Raw genomic sequence first — 21396 nt, 5'->3', positions numbered from 1 at the left:
AACTCTGAGCCGAAAATGTCTTATGAACCAGATGCAATCTGTTATATAAAATGTTGACCGGTTATAATTAATTAACACTCGACAACTGAGTTGTCACACTTTGGCTACTATTTTGGCAATTCTCCAACATGGCGACAAAAAGGCTCAATGAGCTAAAGCGTAAATGACACAAACAGTTGATTTTCTGGGGATACGTAATTAGTTTAATCAAGTCTCAAGGACGAGTTTAGGTTAATTATAATTAGTCACCAAGTTATACAGCAATAATTTGAGACGAGACTTAAGTGTTTAAGTGAATACAACAAATACAAAGGGGTCAAGACTTAATGTCCTTCTGAGAAGGTGATGACGGATAAACTGAAGTTGGAGTCTAATTAACTTTACTTAGTTAAACTTAGTTTAGCTCTACTTAATTAATCTAAGATTGGTAAGGTATTTATACAATACAGAGAAAGGAAAAGGAAGTCAAAGGTTACAAAGGTGAGGAAGAGGAAACAGAAGCAACTAAGTTGCAACACACAGCAAGTGATAGTAACTAAGTTACAAATCAAGGGGTTGTCACAAAATTACACATCATCCTCCCCGACTGAAATTAGACCAAGTCCTCTTGGCGACCAGTAACATCAATGGTTAGATTTCTTCCGTTTTCAACGATTCGATTAACAGGAAAGGCCACAAGTTGAGTTGGTTTGAAACACAATTGATGTTGTTTCAATTTCTTATCATCATTAATGACAGTGTGATCAAATCTTACGATAGAACCAACTTCATTCAATGGCATATCATAGATTCTAATCTTTCGGTTTCCAAATGTTACTTCGAACTTAGTTCTACGATCTTGATGATCAATTGTACTTCTTATGTTATTTGAACCACAAGAAACAATCGCTATTGACTCCAAAAATTTTACTCTTGTTCTGAGCTTTTCAATCTCTTGTTTCAATGAACTAAGTTCATCATCTTTTCTCGATTTCTTATTTTCTTTTAATTCTTGGTAGCGTTTCAAACAATTAGCTCGATTATGTTCTTGATCTGAGATCAACCGTTCACACAAAAGACAATAGTCAGGGTTAAACTTGCAGTGATTAACATGATGAGCATAATATTTCGGGATAGTCTTTTCTTGACAATCGGGAGCATAGAAACAAATAACCACAAGTTCATTAAATTTTCTCCATGATTTCGGTTGACCATCATTCGGCATAGGCTTAACTTTGAGTGGATTTCGAGAGCATCGCCAGGGACAAGTAGCATTAGATCCTTTAGCTTCTTTATAAGCTCGGCTACAATTTCGGCAAAAGGTCACATTACAAACGACACAAAGCATCGGTTTCGTAGCGACATTGAGACAAAAACAACACTCAAAATCTTTAACAGCATTTATATCAACAAAATTTGAGGAACTAAGTTCCGTCGGTTTAACTGTTATCACATTACTCTCAACCCAAGCGGATATAAGTGGATGAGTATTTGGATTCGGAGGAACATAATGAGTAACATGATCAATCTCAAATTCAAAATTCTGTGATTCAATCAAGGCATCAATTGGATCTCCAGTAAGATCAATAGGTTCCCAAGATAAATCTCCAGGTCTTAATCGATGCATAATTTTGAACTGAGTTCGGAACAGTTATCACAATGGTTGAAATGAACTGAGTTCAAATGGTTATCACAAACAACAGATTAAGTTAATTACTTAAAAATTTCCAAAGAAACAAAAGAAAAATTAACTTAAATTATTAATAAACAATTAACACAATTGAACTAAGTTCAAACATTAGTAACACAACAATGACAAAGGAAAAGGAAATGTTTCCAATGGTAACGGCTCGTGGCTCTCAAGCTGGACAGTGGCGACTTAGTTGTGATGACAATTAACATAATCTTGAGTTGACAATTAAATTCAAATGAAAATTTTAGTAAAGAAAAGAAATAGAAAAATAAATATAATTAAAGTTGATTTTGATTCAAATTCAATTTGGATCATTCGCTTTGGTTATGTTACAAAAAAAATTAATTTTGTCAAGTGTCATGCGGTTGTCATGTTAGACTCGACAGCATTTCGGCACCTTCGATGAAAATCAATCTGATTCATCAATCAAATCAAACAAATCATCACGATTAGTTGTACCAGGAATAATTTCTTGATTCTCAGAATCATCAGGATAATTTTCCTTTCTTTTCACTTTTCTTCTTCGTTTCGTCTTTGTCAACTCAGTTGATTGTAAATTTTTATCGATGAGATTATCATATGCTTCATAATATGGTTTCATCCTCTTAACATGACAATCAATTAGTTTAACTGGTCCATCCAAATTAATTAATTCATAATTAACATTATTAAACTTTCGTTTAATTTTATATGGTCCTCGATATCGATCCATGAACTTTTTTGGAGTTCCTTTCTTCAATATCGGTTGATTGATACAAACTAAATCTCCAACATTGTAATTTGGTTCAAACATTTTCTTATCATAGTAAAATTTTGATTTCTCTTGAGCAAATTCAATATTTTCTTTTGCTTTTTCTCTTACTTGTTCACGATGTTTCAAATCATCTTCGATCTTAGATCTTTCTCTTATCTTCGGAATTAGTTTTATCTTTGCTTGCCATGGTGATCTCGCTTCGATACCATGAACCAAGTAAAAAGGGGAAAACTTTGTAGATCGATGAGGAGTAGCATTATAAGCAAATACAACTCGCTTGAGATATGAAGGCCAATTCTTTGGTTCACCATCAGATAAAATCGAAATACTTGTTCCCAAATAACAATTAAATCGTTCTGTTTGTCCATCAGATTGAGGGTGATAAGGAGTGGTAGTCCGATGTTCAACGCCATAGAATTCTAAGAATTCTTTAAATTCTTCTGAAGTTAGATTTGTTCCACGATCAGTTATCAAAACTTCGGGTACACCAAATCTATAAAACCAATTGTTCGTTAGCGCATCCATCACATCGAGACTTGTAATCGTTTTCAAAGGTACAGCGACAGCAAATTTAGACAATCGATCATTGATTGCTAAAACATATTTGTACCCTTCTTCACTCTTAGAAAATTCAGCCAAATCTAATGAAATTTCTTGGAAAATTCTTTCGGGTCTCTTAATTGGTATCATGAAACCTTGATTTGATTTCATGTAAGGTTTTCTCTTTTGACAAGCATCACATCGCTTGATGAAATCATTTATATCGTGATCCATTTTCGGCCAAAACATTTCTTGTTTTAATTTCTGAGAAACTTTGTTCATACCCAAATGTCCTTCTTCATGAGCTTCTTTCATGATAGAATTTCTCAACGGAAGTGGAATGTAAGGAAGTAATTCTTCACCTCTTCGACGATACAACAAATGGTTGACAAACACAAATTTCTTGTTTAATCTTTTCAATTTTCTCTTTGACATCGTTTCATTCTTGAATAATGAATTCACTTTGATCACAAGTGGATCTTGTTTCTGTAGTTCTAAGAACTCGTTTTCTTTTACATCAACATGTAAAACGAAACATTCATCTTCATTTTCTTCGACTTCGTTATCATTAACGTCTTTAGGCAGCGGGTAACGAGAAATACAATCAGCATCACCATGTAATTTTCCTGATTTGTATTTGACTTCAAATTCAAATTCTTGTAATTTTAAACTCCAGCGAGTTAATCTTGGTGTCAACTTCTTAGAAGTCATGAACCAACACAATCCACAGTGGTTAGTTATAACGGTAAATTTTCTCTGGAACAGATAATGTCTTAACTTAATTATACTCCATACAATTGAAAGACATTCTTTCTCTGTTACTCCATAATTTTTTTCAGCAGGACTCAAAGTTCTAGAGATGTAACAAACGGGTTTCAAGTTGTTCTCCTCATCTCTTTGATACATTACAGAACAAATACCATAATCACATGCATCGGTATGAAGTTCAATGTCTCCAACAGTCTTAAAACATGCTAATACGGGTTTTGAGGTAATAGCCAATTTAAGTTTATCAAACGATTCCTGTTCAACCTCAGACCAGACAAATTTTACTTTATCTTTTAATAAAGCATGAAGAGGTCGAGCGACTTCACTAAACTTCGGGATGAATCTTCGGAAGTATGAACATAATCCAATGAAAGTTCGTACATCCGATACACTTTTTGGTTCTAAGAACTCAACAACGGTAGCAACATTTGCTTCACTTGGTGTTATCCCATTCTTTGAAATGTTATAACCCAAATAATCGATGTTATCGACACCAATTCGACATTTTTCTCTTCTTAATTTGATGTTATTTTCTCTTAATCGTTTTAAAACTTTTCTCAAGTTTTCATCATGTTCTTCTTCGGTCTTACCAAAGATCAAAATATCATCGAAATAAATGTAACAGTTTACATTATTTAAACCAGCAAGGACACGATTCATAGTCCTAACAGCAGTAGCAGGGGCGTTCTTCAAATCGAACGGCATTCGTAGAAATTCAAACAATCCTTGCGATACAACAAAAGCTGTTTTAGCTTGATCATCTTCTTTCATCTTAATGTGCCAATACATAGCAGCAACATCTAAAGAAGAAAATTTCACACAACCTTCCAAAATGTCCAAAGCATCTTCTACTCTTGGAATTGGATAGGGATCATTCAATGTTATTTTATTCAAGGCACGATAATCAACACAGAAACGAGTTGATCCATTTTTCTTGGCAACCAGAACAATAGGACTTGCCCAAGGACTCGTACTTGGTTTGATTATTCCTTGATCTAACATTTCTTCAATCATGTCAGAAATTTTATCTCTTAGAGAAACTGGGACTGGATAAGGTCGAGCATAAATAGGTGGATGATTACCAGTATTTATCTCATGAGTGACTCCTTCAATCCATCCAACATCGTTCGTAGACTTAGCAAACACATCATCATAATCTTTTAGATCAACAAAATTTATCTCGTTTTGAACTGAGTTCATTCTTGCAGGTACTTCCGCTTGAACTGAGTTCTCATTAGTTAACGGGTTCAATGTCACCTTTTTATTTAACACAATCACATCATTACTTGGCTTAGTAATTTGTATTGAACGTTTAGAGAATAAAACTTCAACACCATGCGATTCACAAAAATCCGCACCAAGGATCAATTGACGACTCATTCTCAACATTACGATGAACTTGACTGGAATCATCAAATTATCAATTTTCATCCAACAATTAGTGTAACTATAAGGATAATCGTGATTTCCATTCGCCATTGTCAATGGTCCAAATGTCCATGGTAACAATTCTAGTTTACATGATTCACGACAATCGTCTCTCATCAAACTGATCTTAGCTCCAGTGTCAAGTAAAGCATCTCTTCCGACACCGTTGATATCAACATTTACTGTTGGTAAATTCGCACCAAAATTAAATTCAACAGCGGAAATCGTTGCGTTGATTTTCCATCGCTCAAGATCAATTGAAGATGTCGTTAACTCAAGGTCACTTTGATTTGATTCAGTTGTTTCTTCAACATGATCAACATTATTCACAAGATTTATCTTGAATCTTTTCTCAAACAAATTTTTCTTATTTGTTGATGCTCGAAGTGCATCATAAGGTCGTTTACAATTACTCACGTAATGGCCTTTTTCGAGACAGTTGTAACAAATCACATTTGACGGATCTCGTCTCTTCATTTTTCCGTCGAATTCTCTTTATCTCGTTCCTTTGAACGTGACCGGCGATTCCCTTCCTTCTGAGAAGGATTTCTTTCTCTCTGACTTTTGTTCAAAATTTCAGCATCACTAATGTTACGTATATGAGAGGCTAATGTTTTCAGTGATGAGGTACTTCCCAACACAGATAAAGCTGTTCGATTCATCGGTAACATTCCTCTTAATACATAAGTGATAATCGTTTTATCAGGTAACTTGTCATCATAATCACGACATAACGAAAGCATATCATGGAAATAGGTAGTCGTTTTCTCGTTGTAACCTTGTTTCCTTTGGCTTATCTTCATCTGAAGATCCATTTTATCAGCGTACCTGACATACGTTTCTTTAAACATTTCTTTGAAATTTTCCCAATCGTGTTCTCCAGGATTAACGCTTGGTAGGTAAATGCAGACATACCATTTTCGTGCATCACCTGTAAAACATTTAACCACACCCTTGACAAGATCTTCTCCTTGCCAATTATTTACTGCAGCACAGAATTCATAGTCGATTAACCAACTCGCAGCTTTCTCATTGCTTCCATCGAATGTCGGAAAATCTTCTAACTTCACTTTGGGTCGAACTGAGTTCGAGTTAACAAATGTATTCAACAATGAATGTTCATTCGGTCTTCTCAGTTCATTTCTTTGATTCGTTCTTGAATCATAAGTAGTACTAGTTCCTTCTAGACCATCATTTCCTTGATTCCTTCTTGAATCAACTCTTTGATTCGTTCTTGAACCAGTAATTGAATTATTTGATTCTCCAGTTCCATGTCCTTCTAAGAAGGTAGATTGAATCGGTACCACCGATTCCAACGCATCAACTTTCTTAGAAAGTGCAGACAAACCAGTCTTCATCGAACTATCTGATCGATCAATTTTCATTTCCAATTTTTTCATATTCTCTTGAATAGAGTTTAATGTTCCCATAACCACTTCCAAGGTTGATTCGTTCTTGGCTCCTGACAATATTGAGGGAGTTAAAGGGTTTGACAAAAACGTTTTCGGGTTTTCTTTATCCGCCATAGTTGAATTACTTTTCAACTTAGTTGATTTCTCAGCAATTGATTACTTTCAATTATGAACACACTAAAAGATTGATTTCTTTCAATCACAGTTTTTGAGTTGATTTCTTTCAACTCAGTTGAATTAACACCACGATGATTGAGCTCTTTCAATCACAATTAATAAGTTGATTACTTTCAACTTAGTTGAACTTTATTCACTTAACACAGAAAAGATTGATTTCTTTCAATCTAAATAGTTTGATTGAGATGGGAATCGGCACTACACTTGCTTACGATTTTAAATGAAAGAGATACTCCTCCCCCACTTAAAATGAGATCACAGATCGAAAGGGAATCTCCACCAAATGTTATATAAAATGTTGACCGGTTATAATTAATTAACACTCGACAACTGAGTTGTCACACTTTGGCTACTATTTTGGCAATTCTCCAACATGGCGACAAAAAGGCTCAATGAGCTAAAGCGTAAATGACACAAACAGTTGATTTTCTGGGGATACGTAATTAGTTTAATCAAGTCTCAAGGACGAGTTTAGGTTAATTATAATTAGTCACCAAGTTATACAGCAATAATTTGAGACGAGACTTAAGTGTTCAAGTGAATACAACAAATACAAAGGGGTCAAGACTTAATGTCCTTCTGAGAAGGTGATGACGGATAAACTGAAGTTGGAGTCTAATTAACTTTACTTAGTTAAACTTAGTTTAGCTCTACTTAATTAATCTAAGATTGGTAAGGTATTTATACAATACAGAGAAAGGAAAAGGAAGTCAAAGGTTACAAAGGTGAGGAAGAGGAAACAGAAGCAACTAAGTTGCAACACACAGCAAGTGATAGTAACTAAGTTACAAATCAAGGGGTTGTCACAAAATTACACATCAAATCTTTTCCTTACTACTTTTATTTCCGGAAGTTACCACCACCCACATCATCACCTTTAAAACCGGAAATGGTCTGTACTGCAGCTTCCGGAAACACTTTCCCCCCTTTTACTACCTACTATTTCTACAAATTTCGAATTTCGCGCTAAAAAAAATATCAAAAAATTCTGGTCTAGAAACCTCACTTGGGTCAAAGTCGTCCTTTTCCTAACTACTCACTTTGTTCGTGTTGAATCTATGGAAATAGGGGAAAAATGAATCGACTTCATGTTGAAAATTATTTTCTGAAAATTCTCCATCTATATAAAAGTTATCACAAGTTGACGATTCTCGATTTCATCAAAACTTCTCGAACTCCTTAATCAAGTTTAAATTACTTGAAAACAACAAAGTCCTTTGAACATCCAAAGTCACACTAATCATTAGGACTTGCCGATCAATTTGATTTAGATTTCAAGATTATATTTTGATTCCCTTGAAACATGATTCATTTTTATTAGAAAATAAATCAAAACATAATATCACTCTCATGGCTAAAATCGAGTAAATTGTTTGTTAAATTTAATCTAAAGATTAGAAATTAATAAATCAAACTATTATTTAATAGTCATTTTGATTAATTGTCTGAGTTATGCAAATAAAAGTTGAATAGATTAATGGTCAATTCAATGATTATTTACCGATTTTTTTTGCATGTTCGATTGGTCAGTTATGGGTAATTGATCAGATTAATGTGAGAATCATTTGATTACATGGGAATTAGAGTTATAAACATACACAAGAAAGAGGATCAATCTTGAAATGGTTGCAATTAAATAGCCATCAACAATCAATTACACCACAGCACAACAATCAGGAGGAAAACCCTTCACATCCCAGCGACTAGCAATTTACCACCCTGTGATCAGCCAACCATTAATCACTCATCACCTTGATTCATGATTCAATAAGTCATGAAGAAAAAAACAAAAATCAAACTGAATTGAAGGTGAAAAAAAGTTCACATATCATTTGCAATGAGGGACAAAAAAAGTGTCTCCAATGGTCAAGCAAGAAAGGCAAACAGTTCAATCTTGTCCACCATCAGAATAAGCAAATATTATGCAAAAAAAATCATTCTTGGTTCAGTTTGTCCATGGGTAATGGTCAAGTTTTTTTCCGTGGTAGCAAAAATTGTGAGTAAAAAAAGGCGAAAGGTAATATTTGCTTTTCTTTTCCAATGGTGATTTATGAAGCAAATATTGATATGATATTGACCAAGAATCACTCAATACAAATTGTCAACAGACCTACAAGTTATTCAGTTATATTAATTTTCACTTTCACCACAGGCTGAAGGAAATGCTCGTCTTCATGCTGACCAGTTACTTGTCCTCTTTGTGAATGTGGGTTTGCATTCATTATATTTATGATGTATTATTATCATCATGAATAACTAAGCAATGGTTATGAATACTCAATTGATCAAGTTATTACATGGACAATGATAGCCAATGATAATGAACATGATAATCATGATCAATTCATCAGCTACGATTTCGTCCAGACTGAAATTTGTTTTCTGTTGCCATTCAACTGGACAAAAGTTCAGCTATCATCATCATTTTTTTCATCTCTCAGCTTATATGAGGATCTCTCTCTCTCTCTCTCTCTCTCTCTCTCTCTCTCTCTCTCTGCATGAACTTCATGAGGACTTCATCAATGGTTTCATATACTGAGAGATATTCTTGAGGATATAATTTATTGCTTGGTGATAGTGATAATCATGATTATTATTATTATTCAATTGGTTTCAATTATTCCCAAGTGAATTGGAGATGCAATATTATTGATGGATTACATTTCTTGTTTCGTATAATCTTTTGGCTTCCATGTTTGATTCATCGTTATGATGATAATAATCATGAAAACAACTGAATCATAAACACAATTATTCAATTGAGTGAGAAATGAAGAGCCAACAATATAAGAGGAAACAAAATGTAAACAAAAAGTTGTAAAGGAAGCTTGGGAAAGTCTGAGAAAAAAAGTTCATCATATGAACAGATTCAGAATCATGATCAACTTTATGGTTGAAACTCTCACTCTCGAAACAAAAAACAACAAGTTCTAATTTTGAAGAAAATTCTTAACATGAATCATAATCTTACAAACACATACACAGAAAGTGCAAAGTTCTGGGTCAGAATTAAATTATCACAAGTGATGATAAGTGATGCGAGATTGAAATATCTTATGAAAACATCCTTTTGCTATTCATTCAATCAATCCCATGTTCATGGTGATAAAAAGCATTCTCATCAGAATGATGATGAAGTGAATAGGTTGAAAAAAGTTCAGTAAAAGGTATCAACACTTTATGAAGAGTTTATTTGTCCCTAACAAGAAAAAAAAACATGATGAGATTCAAAGCATTTTATTATTGTTGTTGTTACATGGAAATGTCAAAGTGGGTGAAAGTGAAGGTGTTTATCTTCATGGTGAGTCTGGAAAGAAAAGTTCAGCTCAACTGAAAATTTCTCAATTCTTAACGTACATAACAAAAAAAGAAAAGAAAATTTTTCATCAAACAAAAGAGCGAAACATTTTATTTTTTTTCTTCATGGAGTTAATTTCATCATGCAAAGTGACACATACACACAGGGAAAAGTAACATCTAATCAGCGTAATGCTGATAATGGACTGAAATTATTAACCCTGATTGTTGAATGTGACAAGTTTAATGAAAATTTTTTCCATCATGTTGTTTATTGCAGAGAACTGAGTTTATCTACAATTCTGCATGAAATTTATCTTAAAATTTGAATGTATTTTAATAAGTTGAAAGCATTTACTTGTCCAAAAGTATTTGCAATACTTTCAGATAAACAAAATGCTTTTTAAATGATTATCAATCCAGAGAATCAAAAGATTTATTCCAATATTGTTGTTATTGTTGTTGTTGTTTTTTCTTTTTATTCTACATACTGTATTGTAGCATCTCAATTGTTCATGGTGACAAACATGATGATCTGAATAAGAGAGTGAAAAAAGTTCTTTTGAATCAATCTGTTGATATTTCACTAGATGACAAAGGTTACCGTTAGATCAAGGGCTAAAAGGAAGTGAAAGTTTGAATGAAAATCTTTTCTTTTTTGTGTCCATTTTCATGTGAATATGATGATGGTCAAGAATGAGAGAGAGAGAGAGAGATGAAAATTCTGATCAATAATAGATGAGACGAATTACATTTTGTTAAGTGAAAAATTTTGTTTCCATCATCATTTGATTATCACCACCATGATGTCCGAGTTAATTGCAGGGAGAAAATTTGTTTACTTTGAAAGGTCAGTTTTTATGTTGACCAACAGATGAAATTAAAGTTACCTGTTGGATTGAAAAGTCAAACCTTCATGAATCGTTCATGTAAGTTTCTTATATTGTTTGATGAAGATGAACAAAATGATAACAGGAGATAAAATGTAATCTTACCTGTGTGAATATCTACACAGAGGAAAAGGTGAAAGAAAAAGATGAATCGTAAGAAGAAAAAAGTAAGATGAAAACTTTTTGAGGTCATTTAGTGTTAACAATATCATACACATATGGACAATGTCCAGTTTTCTTGGAGATTTTTTTTCTTCTATTCTCATCATTTCATCTTCATCATCAATTTTCAAGTTTCTTTTCTTTTTTACTTTTTTCCCCTCTTCTTTTTCACTCTCATGTTATCCACTGCAATTATAGTGGCTAATATTTCATGAAACCTCATGAAGTTTCAAGAAGATAAATCTTGAAACTCAACTAACACCTTAACAAGGATTTCAACTGGTCAAGTTTTCCAACAGTGGCTTAGTTAAGGTGCCAATCGCTGTGGCTACTTTCCAACCTCTTATTTAGTAGAAACTCATGGTGGAAATGATGACCCACCTCAATCAATTCTTTTCTCCATCTTCCTATTTATCCTCTTTTCTTTTTCTTGAATCATTAAAAACCCATGAAGGTTAAAAGAATCATTTTTTTCTGTCTGAGTTTCTCTTTCTCTCGTCTACATCATTTGTCTTCTTATCCATGATGGAGATTATCTGAGTTTGGAAATTTATTTTTTGTCATTCTTTTTCCTCTGATTTAATACTTGATTCTTTGACAGTTCCAACCATGATTAAGGTGTTTCGATAAGGCTGATTTGGAGCTTTTAGTTCAGTGGGTGTTGAGGTAAGAAAAGGTAGACAGATAATTGAAACAATTGAATTCTCTCATGTAAGTTCAATACTTTGGTTCGTCACGATTTTATTACTTCTATTGTTTCAATATCTTCAGTTTTGATTGAATCGAAATCGATAAAAAAAAATAATAATTTCAGCCTCAAGTTTATATTGTAAACTTTTCTCTTCTCAGTTCACCAGAACTTTGATTCACTTATTAATCTCAGATTCAGTCATGAAATCATCATAACACTTTGACAACATTGAGACAGAAATTTAATCATACCGACACATGATTTAAGATCAATCTGATTAAATGAACTTACGGAAGTACATACCGATGAGTATAATTAATTGATCGTCTCCAATAACTTAATTTATTGATTATTGAATTTCAATCTATCGGTTGAACCATCATGTTAATCTTGGATTCACAGTTTTCTCAGATTAATTTTCTTGCTTCACAAACAGGAAACTCTCTCATATTGATTCGGATTGACTGAACTTTATTCAACGATTACTCAATATGATTAATTGACCTTCACTGGTTTTGTCAGTATCTTTATTGTTGTTGTAATTTTCCTTTCAATCAGAGTCTCAGAACTTTTTTCCTCACCATGAAAATGCAAGATAGAAAAGTGGAGAAAAAAATTCTCATAACATATTCATCTTTCTTTACACCTTATTTATCAATTGTTAACCTGAACTTTTGTAATCGCTCATGAAGTTATCATCATGTTACATTTTCCTCCATTTTTATGACAAAAAAAAACCGAAAGATCTAAACTACGATTAGAATCGAATTCCATAAACTCGATTCAATGAAAGTTTGACGATGACAAATGATAGAAATCATTTATCATCTCTAATTAATATCACGATTCTGATATCGAGACAAAATTCAACGACAGAACAATTTGTTCAGTGTTTGCCTTTCAATCATAAATAATTCTTTAAACAGTCAACAGATGAATCGAGAACCAATTTTAAAGTTAGACATTCGAAGAGAAAGAAAATAGATGATTCTAAATTCCCTCAATAGATGGAGCCTACGAACAGAACTTTTCGAAAACGATAAAAATTGATAAGAACGAACTTTCCAATAATAGTAATTGAATATTTTTCTTTTTTAAAAAACTCTTTTCTCAAGGTTGCCAAAAAACGAATTCGCCATAAACCAGGACGAAACATGACATCGAATCTTCGTCATGCAAACGCTTCGTTAGCCAAAAGTGATACCAATCGATGTAAAGAAATGGACTCAACGATCATCACAAGCGACGATAATAATAATAATAATAACAGTAAAAACAATAGCGTTCATTGTAAAAATAATAATAATAGTGCTAAGGATTTGAGCTGTTTGGGAGATGAGATTAAATCAGATGAAAATGGTAACAATTTGGGGTCAACCTCGAATGGTGGTTATCATGAAAATTTACACCAAAGTACGGAAACAATTAACACCACGAATGAGGTTAAATTAAACGCCACTGGATCAATTAAAAGCTCACTAATTATTAAGACAAGCGATCCAGGGTCACCTAATTCAAAGACTTATTGTCAGGTGAATAATCATCAAAATCATCATAATCATCATCCATCACCTTTACCTGGAACCAAGGAATCGCTTGAGGCTAAACGTGAACGTAAAGCGGCAAAAACTTTGGCCATTATAACGGGAGTTTTTGTCATCTGTTGGTTACCCTTTTTTATTTTAGCTCTTATAAGGCCGATTTGTGGTGACTCATGTGCCCCTCCCAAAACGGTCCAGAGTATATTTTCCTGGTTAGGTTTTACCAATTCGACTCTTAATCCAATAATTTACACCATTTTCAGCCCAGAATTCAGGACGGCCTTTCAGCGTATTTTAACTGGTCGCCACTCGAGGGCTTCTTGTAATGTGTAAATTGTAACAAAAGATCAAACTTTTAACCGTTTGATTAAAACATCATCAAAATTGATTACAATTAACAAGTTTATCTAATTGTAAATATATAAATCATAATTATAATGTACGTTAAATGTTATATCACTTTTTTTGGATCATCAAGATAAAACAAAACTTATAATATAAATTTTTCTTTTTTTTTGGTAAAAAAGAAACAATTAAAAGTCAAAAACTGATCATAATTAATTGTTGACTGTAATTGTCAACAATTTTGTTAGGCTGATAATGAACAAAAGTTGATTTGAATGATTGGATTTATTTTAAACTTGCTGAAAGGCCAAGTTTGTATTGTTTGCTGCTTCCAATGTAATATATTGGTTGAAACTTTTAAATTGAGATTTGATGGTTAATTGATTGTTTGATTTAATTTATCTCCAGATTAGAGGCAAAATTTTGAGAAGTGATAACTGGACATCAAATCGGTCAAGACTTTTGTTAATCACCATTGAGGAGAGGATTTAAACACATCAGATCACAGGGATTTCCCATTGAATTGTAAAAACAAATGATTCCGCTTAATTAATGATTAACGATCAGGTGGAGGGAGGGAAGGATAATTTGGTGACTTTTTTTGTATTTCCTTTTCCTTTTCAATTTTGACTGAATCAAAAAAAAAACGATAACTTCAGTTTGTTCAATTGATTGTGGTGAAGAAAGTTTGAGATTCAGTTGAAATTGTCAAAGAAAAAGAAATCAAATTGACAAGTACGTGTATCTATATAAATGGTTTCTTAGTGACACCTCAAGATTGTGACGGATTATTTGACAACATCAAAGGTACAAACAACAGGTATAAATAGATTGTTACAAGATATTTAAATAGTTAATTAAATAGACTTTTTTTTTATCTAATTGTTTAATATCCGAAATTTACCAGGGTCTATATCTTTCTTAATCTTCCTTTTCCAAATAGAAATTCACATGTTCTATCAATAGCAAAAGCTAAAGTTAAATCGGCTCCTAATACGGTTAATACGACCACTTGGAACTAAAGAAATTAAAAGGTAAAAGTTATAATAATTGGAGGATTGAGTGGTTTAAGTCGTGTTTTGATCGATTGATTAACTTACTTCTTGTGGGAATTCAACAATAGCAAATTGTTGGGCTAAGTCAGGGAAATAGCCGGTAACTAAAGCGATGACCGCAATGATAGAGCCAAAAATGCTATACATTAAGGGTTTGTTTTGTCTCAAACTTTCCATAAATGGATGACCCTGTAACCGGTGGTTAAAAAAAATAGAGTATAGAAATAATTAATATATGGCTCCAAGTTAGGATGAAAGAAAAGGTTACCTTATAATTGACAGCAAAAGTTGACACTTGAAGTGCAACTGAAATTATATAAACTGTACTATTTAAAAGAGATGGTTGAAATTCTGATTCCAAGTTGGCAAATTCATCGCTTTTGGGAGGTGTACGGGCGTTTGCTTCTCGAACCAGATAAATTAGGGTACAAAAGTGAATAGCAAATTGTAACATGACTGTTGATATGGTGTAAATATTGAAAATATTGGCTAATGGTCTAGTCTTTGAAAGTACCGTTAGTGGCTGGAAAAAGAAGGAAAAAAAATAACATGATTAGTACAAAATGAATTCATGATTATTATTAACAAATTAAAACTATATAATAGTTGTACCTTTGAACGAGATATAAAAAGAAAGCAACCAGCCAAAAGGAAACCTTGTAGTGTTGCTTGACCATCGCTAAATTTAATTCCATCTAAGTAAAGGACGCTGTGACTGTAGGCCAAAATAAGTGCGTTCAAAGCCAAAATTTTGAACATTTGAAGTGTGGTAACAAGGGTACATCGTCCTTGTTTAATAATGTGACAAACTAATCAAGTGAAGAGAATAAAAAAAAAATAAGATGAAAATGAGTTAGTTGTAACCATAATGGATAAATCAAATTAATTTAGGAAAAAATTTACTTACCACATTGAATGGAAGATAATTTTGATGTGAATGGAGCGGCAATACTTGCATCACCCAATTTGACAATTGAAGCCTTTTCTTGTTCATCCATTTCTTGTAACATTTTCTGAAGATTCCGCTGCATCTCAGCATATCTTTCAGCTCGAGTAGCCGGTGGTTGGGCTCGTTGACTAGAACCTAATAAACTTGATCTATCCCTTGTTGGTTCACCACGACGAGTTAATCTATTACGATTACCAGGAGAGTTTAAATCAGAAGATGGGAATAGATTTGAACCAATAGCTGCTGCATCAATGGGTTTCCGGGGTTTAAAATCATTCGGTGTAAGAGGAGCATGAGTGAGTAATGCAACACCAACTTCAGCGTGTTTTAAAGCACCAACATCATTAGTTCCGTCACCGCACATTAATGTTGTGTATCCTAAACTTTTCAATGATGTTATAACAAATTCCTAAAAAAAAATAAAGTAAAATAAAAGGAGAAAAGAAAAGATAAAAATAAGTATCAAATTATTTCCAATCCGATTGAGTAAATTTACCTTTTGTTTAGGTGCAACTCGAGCCCAAACAACAATATGAGGAAGTATTGAGTAGAAAAATTTATTATGATTCTCGAGTAAATAATTCATTCCATCACCGGTAAGGCAAAGATCATAATTTTGATAAAACTCTCTTTTCATATTTGGTGAACACTCGTGTTCAGATTCATCGTAGATACCTTTCCATTTCCATTGGGTTTCTGGTAGCAAAAATTAAAAGAAAACTCATTTCAATAAGACTAATTAAGTTTTCCAAATTGAATAAATCATAAGTTTATCGATTTAATTACCATTCTTTGTTTGAGAAGATGTTAAAATCAAAGTGTCATCATTTCTACAGAAGTTAAGTTCCCTGGCAACATGACAAGCAGTTAAAGGTCCATCTCCAGTAATCATCATGACCTGGTGAAAATAAATAATTAAAAGAAATGATAAAATTAGTTATAATAGTATCTTGATACCAATGGTGGAGAGAGATGATAAAATATTCATTTGATTAATATTCACAAGAGCTTACATAATGACTTGAATCAATGATCTCTTTTATCACAACTTTGGAATCTTTTTTGAGTGGACATGAAATCACAATGAAACCAACAAATTCTAAATTTTTCTCAATATCATCACGAGTAATATCTCGTAATTCTTGATGAGATAAATTTCCCATCTCTTTTCGGCCCAATGATAATATACGAGCTCCTTTTTTAGACATGGAGATGTAAATTTCATCATAATTTTCAGGAACTTTGGTAAACTGTAAAAGAAAACAAATAAATGAATTAAACAAACCGACACAAGAAACAAAAAAGAGAAATTCAATCAAATCATAATCGATTGTCTAAAATTAAAGACTAACCATGTTACGAAGTACTTCGGGTGCTCCTTTCGTTAAACCTAAATAAGTAGTTCCTTGGGATCCAGTTGGTGTGTAACCAGCGATAACTGACATTCTCTTTAGACTAGATGAGAAATGGAATCGATGGAAAATCTTAACAGCCGGATGTTTACCCTTTTTGGGTATTACAGCTTCGCCTTTGGTAAGTGTCCAATCGATTGCGGAAAGAATTGACTTTTCTAAAGGATCACCTACTAAACCATCATCTAATTGAACCAGGGAATGACAAGCGGCTAAAACTTGAATAGTCTCGGGAGGAGCATCGGTAACAGGAATAATACTCGTCGATGGTTTTTCTATTAATCAAATAGAAATAAAAATTAATTTCATTTAATAATATTACTGAACAATAAGGTAACGAGGGAGATGTGTATATGTTATATACCTTGACCCTTGATTCCGGTGATTCCTTCAACTACAAGATCGTCACTGGTTAAAGTACCAGTTTTATCAAAGCAGCAAATTTCAACTTTACCGGCAAAGGGAATGCGAAAAGGTTCAGTACAAAAAATAACTAATTGGAGGAAGAAAAAAGGAAGAATATTTAAAATTAATTAGATGATAAAACAATTGATGAAAATTGTGGAACTTACATAGCTTTGATAGAGATAAAAGGGAAGTATTTACAGCAAGAGATAATTCAATTGGAAGCTCTGGAGGAACGACTGAAGTTAAAATGAGTGTACACTCGAGGAAAAGTTTATAACGATTTCTTTTTGGATCTTCAGTTCCTTTAATCCAAACGTAACTTGCTGCCGCAATTGCAAACACCAATAGGAATAAGATGAATGCAAATGTTTCTAAATTGTTGGCAGTAACTCGTTTAACACCAAACAAAATAGTTCGAAGTAATTTTCCTTGGGATGTATTGAAACTAGTTCGCAAAACGTAGGCAGTACAACCTCCATCAGAAGCTAAGAGATGGAAAATAAATACATAAGATTAAATTTCGTCCATTGGTAAATGATGAAAATTGGTAGAGGGATTAATTACCTTTAATACCGGTGGTTGATTTAACGGGTGGAGTATTTTGAACAACTTTGGTACCTCCATAGAGGATATGAAGTCTTCCATCAGCGTCAACATCAAGAGGTCGATCAAGTTCATTAACATTTTCAATTGGTTCCTTCATTTGGGGAACAGATTCACCGGTTAACATAGATTCATCGACAATACATGAACCTCGAAGTAATAAAAGATCACAAGGAACAAGATTATCATTTTGAGATCTATTTACAGAGATTATATCACCAGGTACAAGTTCATCACTTGGAATTGATCTCCATCTACGATTACGGTAAACTTGAATTGGATAAGGTTTGTTTCCCATTTTACGAATTTCGGAAAGATTTCTCAATTGTTGTTGAACAAGAACACATTCAAATGCTATTAACATGAATAGAGTGAATAGAGAATAATACCAGAATTCATCTAAACACCAAAGAGCAACACAGAAAACTTGGAAAACAAAGAAAGGTGCTGTTGCTCGTTCTTTAAAAAGTTCCATAAATTCAGGTACAACCATTTCCAAATCATTTTTACCATAATGTTTCTCAGCAAGGGAAAGTTCATTCTCTTCTTGGTGCCCTTTCCATTCCAGGTAAAAGGATAGATTTAAATTAACTGGAAATTTGAGAACCTCAAACTGTCCATCTTTCTCATTGTAAATATATTTAGTCTTTTGAAATCGAAACCATAAAATTTCACTATTATCATCCGATATTTTAGATCGACATAATCGCACCAATTCAGTTGATCCATTATTAGGTGTTGGTACAACTTTAGCAAATTCTCCTAAAGATGGATGGGAAACCTGAAGAAAGGATAAATAATCAGAAGTAAAGGAAAAAAAGAGAGAGCCAAATGTTACAACATATGATGGTGATAATGATGATGTAGTCAAAAAGATTTTCTTTCTATGTCTGGAGAATCTATTGAAAGATTGATAAATACCGATAGATATTAATAAAAGGAAAAGTAAAAAATGACCGGAAAACTCACCTTACTAAAGGCAAGGAAACAATTTACATCTACTGACCAATGGCAGAAAAGGTAAGTAAGTATTTGTAAGATAACTGCAACAGCCACCCAAATGAACCAAATCTCTTGAGATTCAGTTGTAGAATATTTAACAAACCAAAGATTGATGAGAAAAACATAGATACACAGAAAAGGGGCCAGGTACAAATGGAAAAGAAGGGGACGCGAATTGTAACATGATACATGGGAAACCAATTCGTCAACCGAATCTCTGATCTTTGCCATGATTGAGGAAGGTGGTAGGCAGGTAGAGAAAAGACACGCACGATAGACAGAAGAGAGAGAAAAAAATAGTCTCTTCCAAATAGAAAGAAAAAAAGGAGAGAGAGAGAGAGAGAGATGAAGAAAAGAAGACAGAGATAGCAAAAGATGTTACCAACACACTGAACCAGAAAGATGGAAGAGAAAACCCCAAGAAAAGAATATAAGAGAAAATTAAACGATGTCAGATGTTAATTAGAGTTTTAAACATCAACCAAGAATATGGATAATCCTAGAAAGGAGCCAAATTAAATTAGAATTACCTGAATTAAGGAAAGAAAAATTCTAAATTAGTCTAAATATGTTCAGATAACAAGTTTAATGCACATTATTAATCTTACATCATCAGAGATTGAATTGTATTTATCTCACAATTTGTATCCAAATTTTTCGCAACAAAAATCATTCAAAGTAAACTGACAGCACCTGAAATGATTAAACTTTTCAATTGTAAAAGTAATTGTAATCCATTGAAGAAAAAAAAAACAATTAAATTACAATGTAATTGAATTAAAATCTTGAGAAAAAAAAAATTTAACCAAAAGAAATTGAAGAAAATGATTAAAAGAAAAAATAAAAATTCGGATTATGATCAAGTATCTGGATCCAAATGGTAACCATGGCAACGAGTTTGATAGTCAACAGAATTTTAAAGAAAAGCGGTAAATTTAAAATGGACAGAAAATTAATTTTGATCAATTAATCTTTTTATTTTTACCATTTGGTTAACGATTGAAATTTAATTGAATTAGCAAATGAATTACTCAGAGAAAGTTTAGTGAATTATCTAAGGATAAGTGAGAAAAGAAATAAAAAGGAAATTTTCTGTTCGATTGAATCGGAAATGAGTCGAATCAACAGAATTGCATCTTTTATCATCATGGTTTATAGAGAATGAGGTCATAGGATGAAGAGAAAGAGAGAGAGAAAGAGAGAGAAAGAGAGAGAGAGATGAAGATAAGGATGAGGATGAGGATGAAATGAGTGAAAACTGAAAGGAACATGAAACATAACTGTAAAGATGAACCTTTCGAGGATGAGGATAAGTTACATTTGAAGAATGATATTAGTTTGTTGACGGAAGAGAGAGAGAAAAAGAAAGAGAATGAAGATAAAAATGGAAGATGAAGATACGAAATGAATCAAAGTGAATCGAGTTAATTGTCGAAATTGTTAATCTTAATCCTCTTGTTGTTCATCACAAAAATTTAACACAATACGAAAAAAAGAAACAAAACAAAATTGTCATCCTCATCTTCATCATCTTTCAATAATTTTTCATCTCTCTCTCTCTCTCTCTTTCTCTTTCTCTTTCTCTTTCTCTCTTAATCGGTGATTAAAAGCTTATCCATCATAGTAAATTTCAAATCAATTTATTAATCAACAGGAGAAGCAAAAAAAATGGTCTACCCAATCAACTAATCAGTGATTTAGTTTCATTTTTAAATTGTTCAAATTCAATAAACATCATGTGTTTCTTGTCAACAATTAACCAATATCATCATTATCATTATCTTAACGATTACAATCAACTTGACAAGGGATTTAATTAGTTGATTCAAAAGTAAATAACAATCAAATTATGATTATCAAGTGATTAACAACAAAACCTCAATTCGTAATCAACTTAATCATCAACATCAAAAACAAAACCATTTTTTGTGCGTTGAAACGTTTTAATTGTTTTTTCATTCCGCTCAATTACATAATCATGAGGATTAACTGATTGTTATTATTATCATTTTCATCATCCACCATTATCATTAAACATTAAGAAGATTAACTTTCTTAATCCAATTAAGTTTAAATAAACAACAACAACAATCAAGTAAAAAAAAAACACTACCAAGACCAAAACAAATAGTTTAATAATAATTAGTTAATTGTTAACCTTTTCCTTTTATAATAAGAAAACATATAAATCTAATTGTAAATCAAATTGAATCATGTTTTTATTGTACAATTTATTATTATTGTGCATTCAAAGTGGCTCATTATTGTCCAATGTAATTGTCACCGTTGA

At 32.6% G+C, this 21396-nt stretch overlaps 2 protein-coding genes across 2 annotated transcripts in view; one reads left to right on the top strand and one right to left on the bottom strand.

Moving 5' to 3' along the window:
* Nucleotides 1-13786, top strand: part of LOC128393465 (5-hydroxytryptamine receptor 2A-like) — a 30364-nt gene extending 16578 nt beyond the window's left edge. Inside the window, exon 3 of the mRNA XM_053353649.1 lies at nucleotides 12907-13786. Within this exon, the coding sequence (XP_053209624.1) occupies nucleotides 12907-13665 (759 nt within the window). The 3' untranslated portion in view covers nucleotides 13666-13786. The remainder of the gene's footprint in view (nucleotides 1-12906) is intronic.
* A 157-nt stretch (nucleotides 13787-13943) lies between these two features.
* Nucleotides 13944-19930, bottom strand: LOC128393463 (endoplasmic reticulum transmembrane helix translocase-like). Its single transcript, XM_053353646.1, has 14 exons — nucleotides 19715-19930; nucleotides 19074-19636; nucleotides 18066-18885; nucleotides 17666-17986; nucleotides 17458-17586; nucleotides 17034-17368; nucleotides 16695-16931; nucleotides 16468-16579; nucleotides 16178-16377; nucleotides 15640-16090; nucleotides 15345-15541; nucleotides 15001-15255; nucleotides 14778-14921; nucleotides 13944-14695 (listed from the first exon to the last, which is right to left on the bottom strand). Exons 2-14 carry the CDS (start codon nucleotides 19335-19337, stop codon nucleotides 14588-14590), a joined length of 3573 nt encoding a protein of 1190 aa, XP_053209621.1. The 5' UTR covers nucleotides 19338-19636; nucleotides 19715-19930; the 3' UTR covers nucleotides 13944-14587.
* Between the last annotated feature and the right edge of the window lie 1466 nt (nucleotides 19931-21396).

Source organism: Panonychus citri, unplaced genomic scaffold (genome assembly GCF_014898815.1).
Source record: "Panonychus citri isolate SS breed McGregor unplaced genomic scaffold, ASM1489881v1 Contig00138, whole genome shotgun sequence".
NCBI classification, from domain to species: Eukaryota; Metazoa; Arthropoda; class Arachnida; order Trombidiformes; family Tetranychidae; genus Panonychus; species Panonychus citri.
The sequence above is the reverse complement of the archived record's forward strand: the minus strand, read 5'-3'. Positions and strand labels throughout refer to the sequence as shown.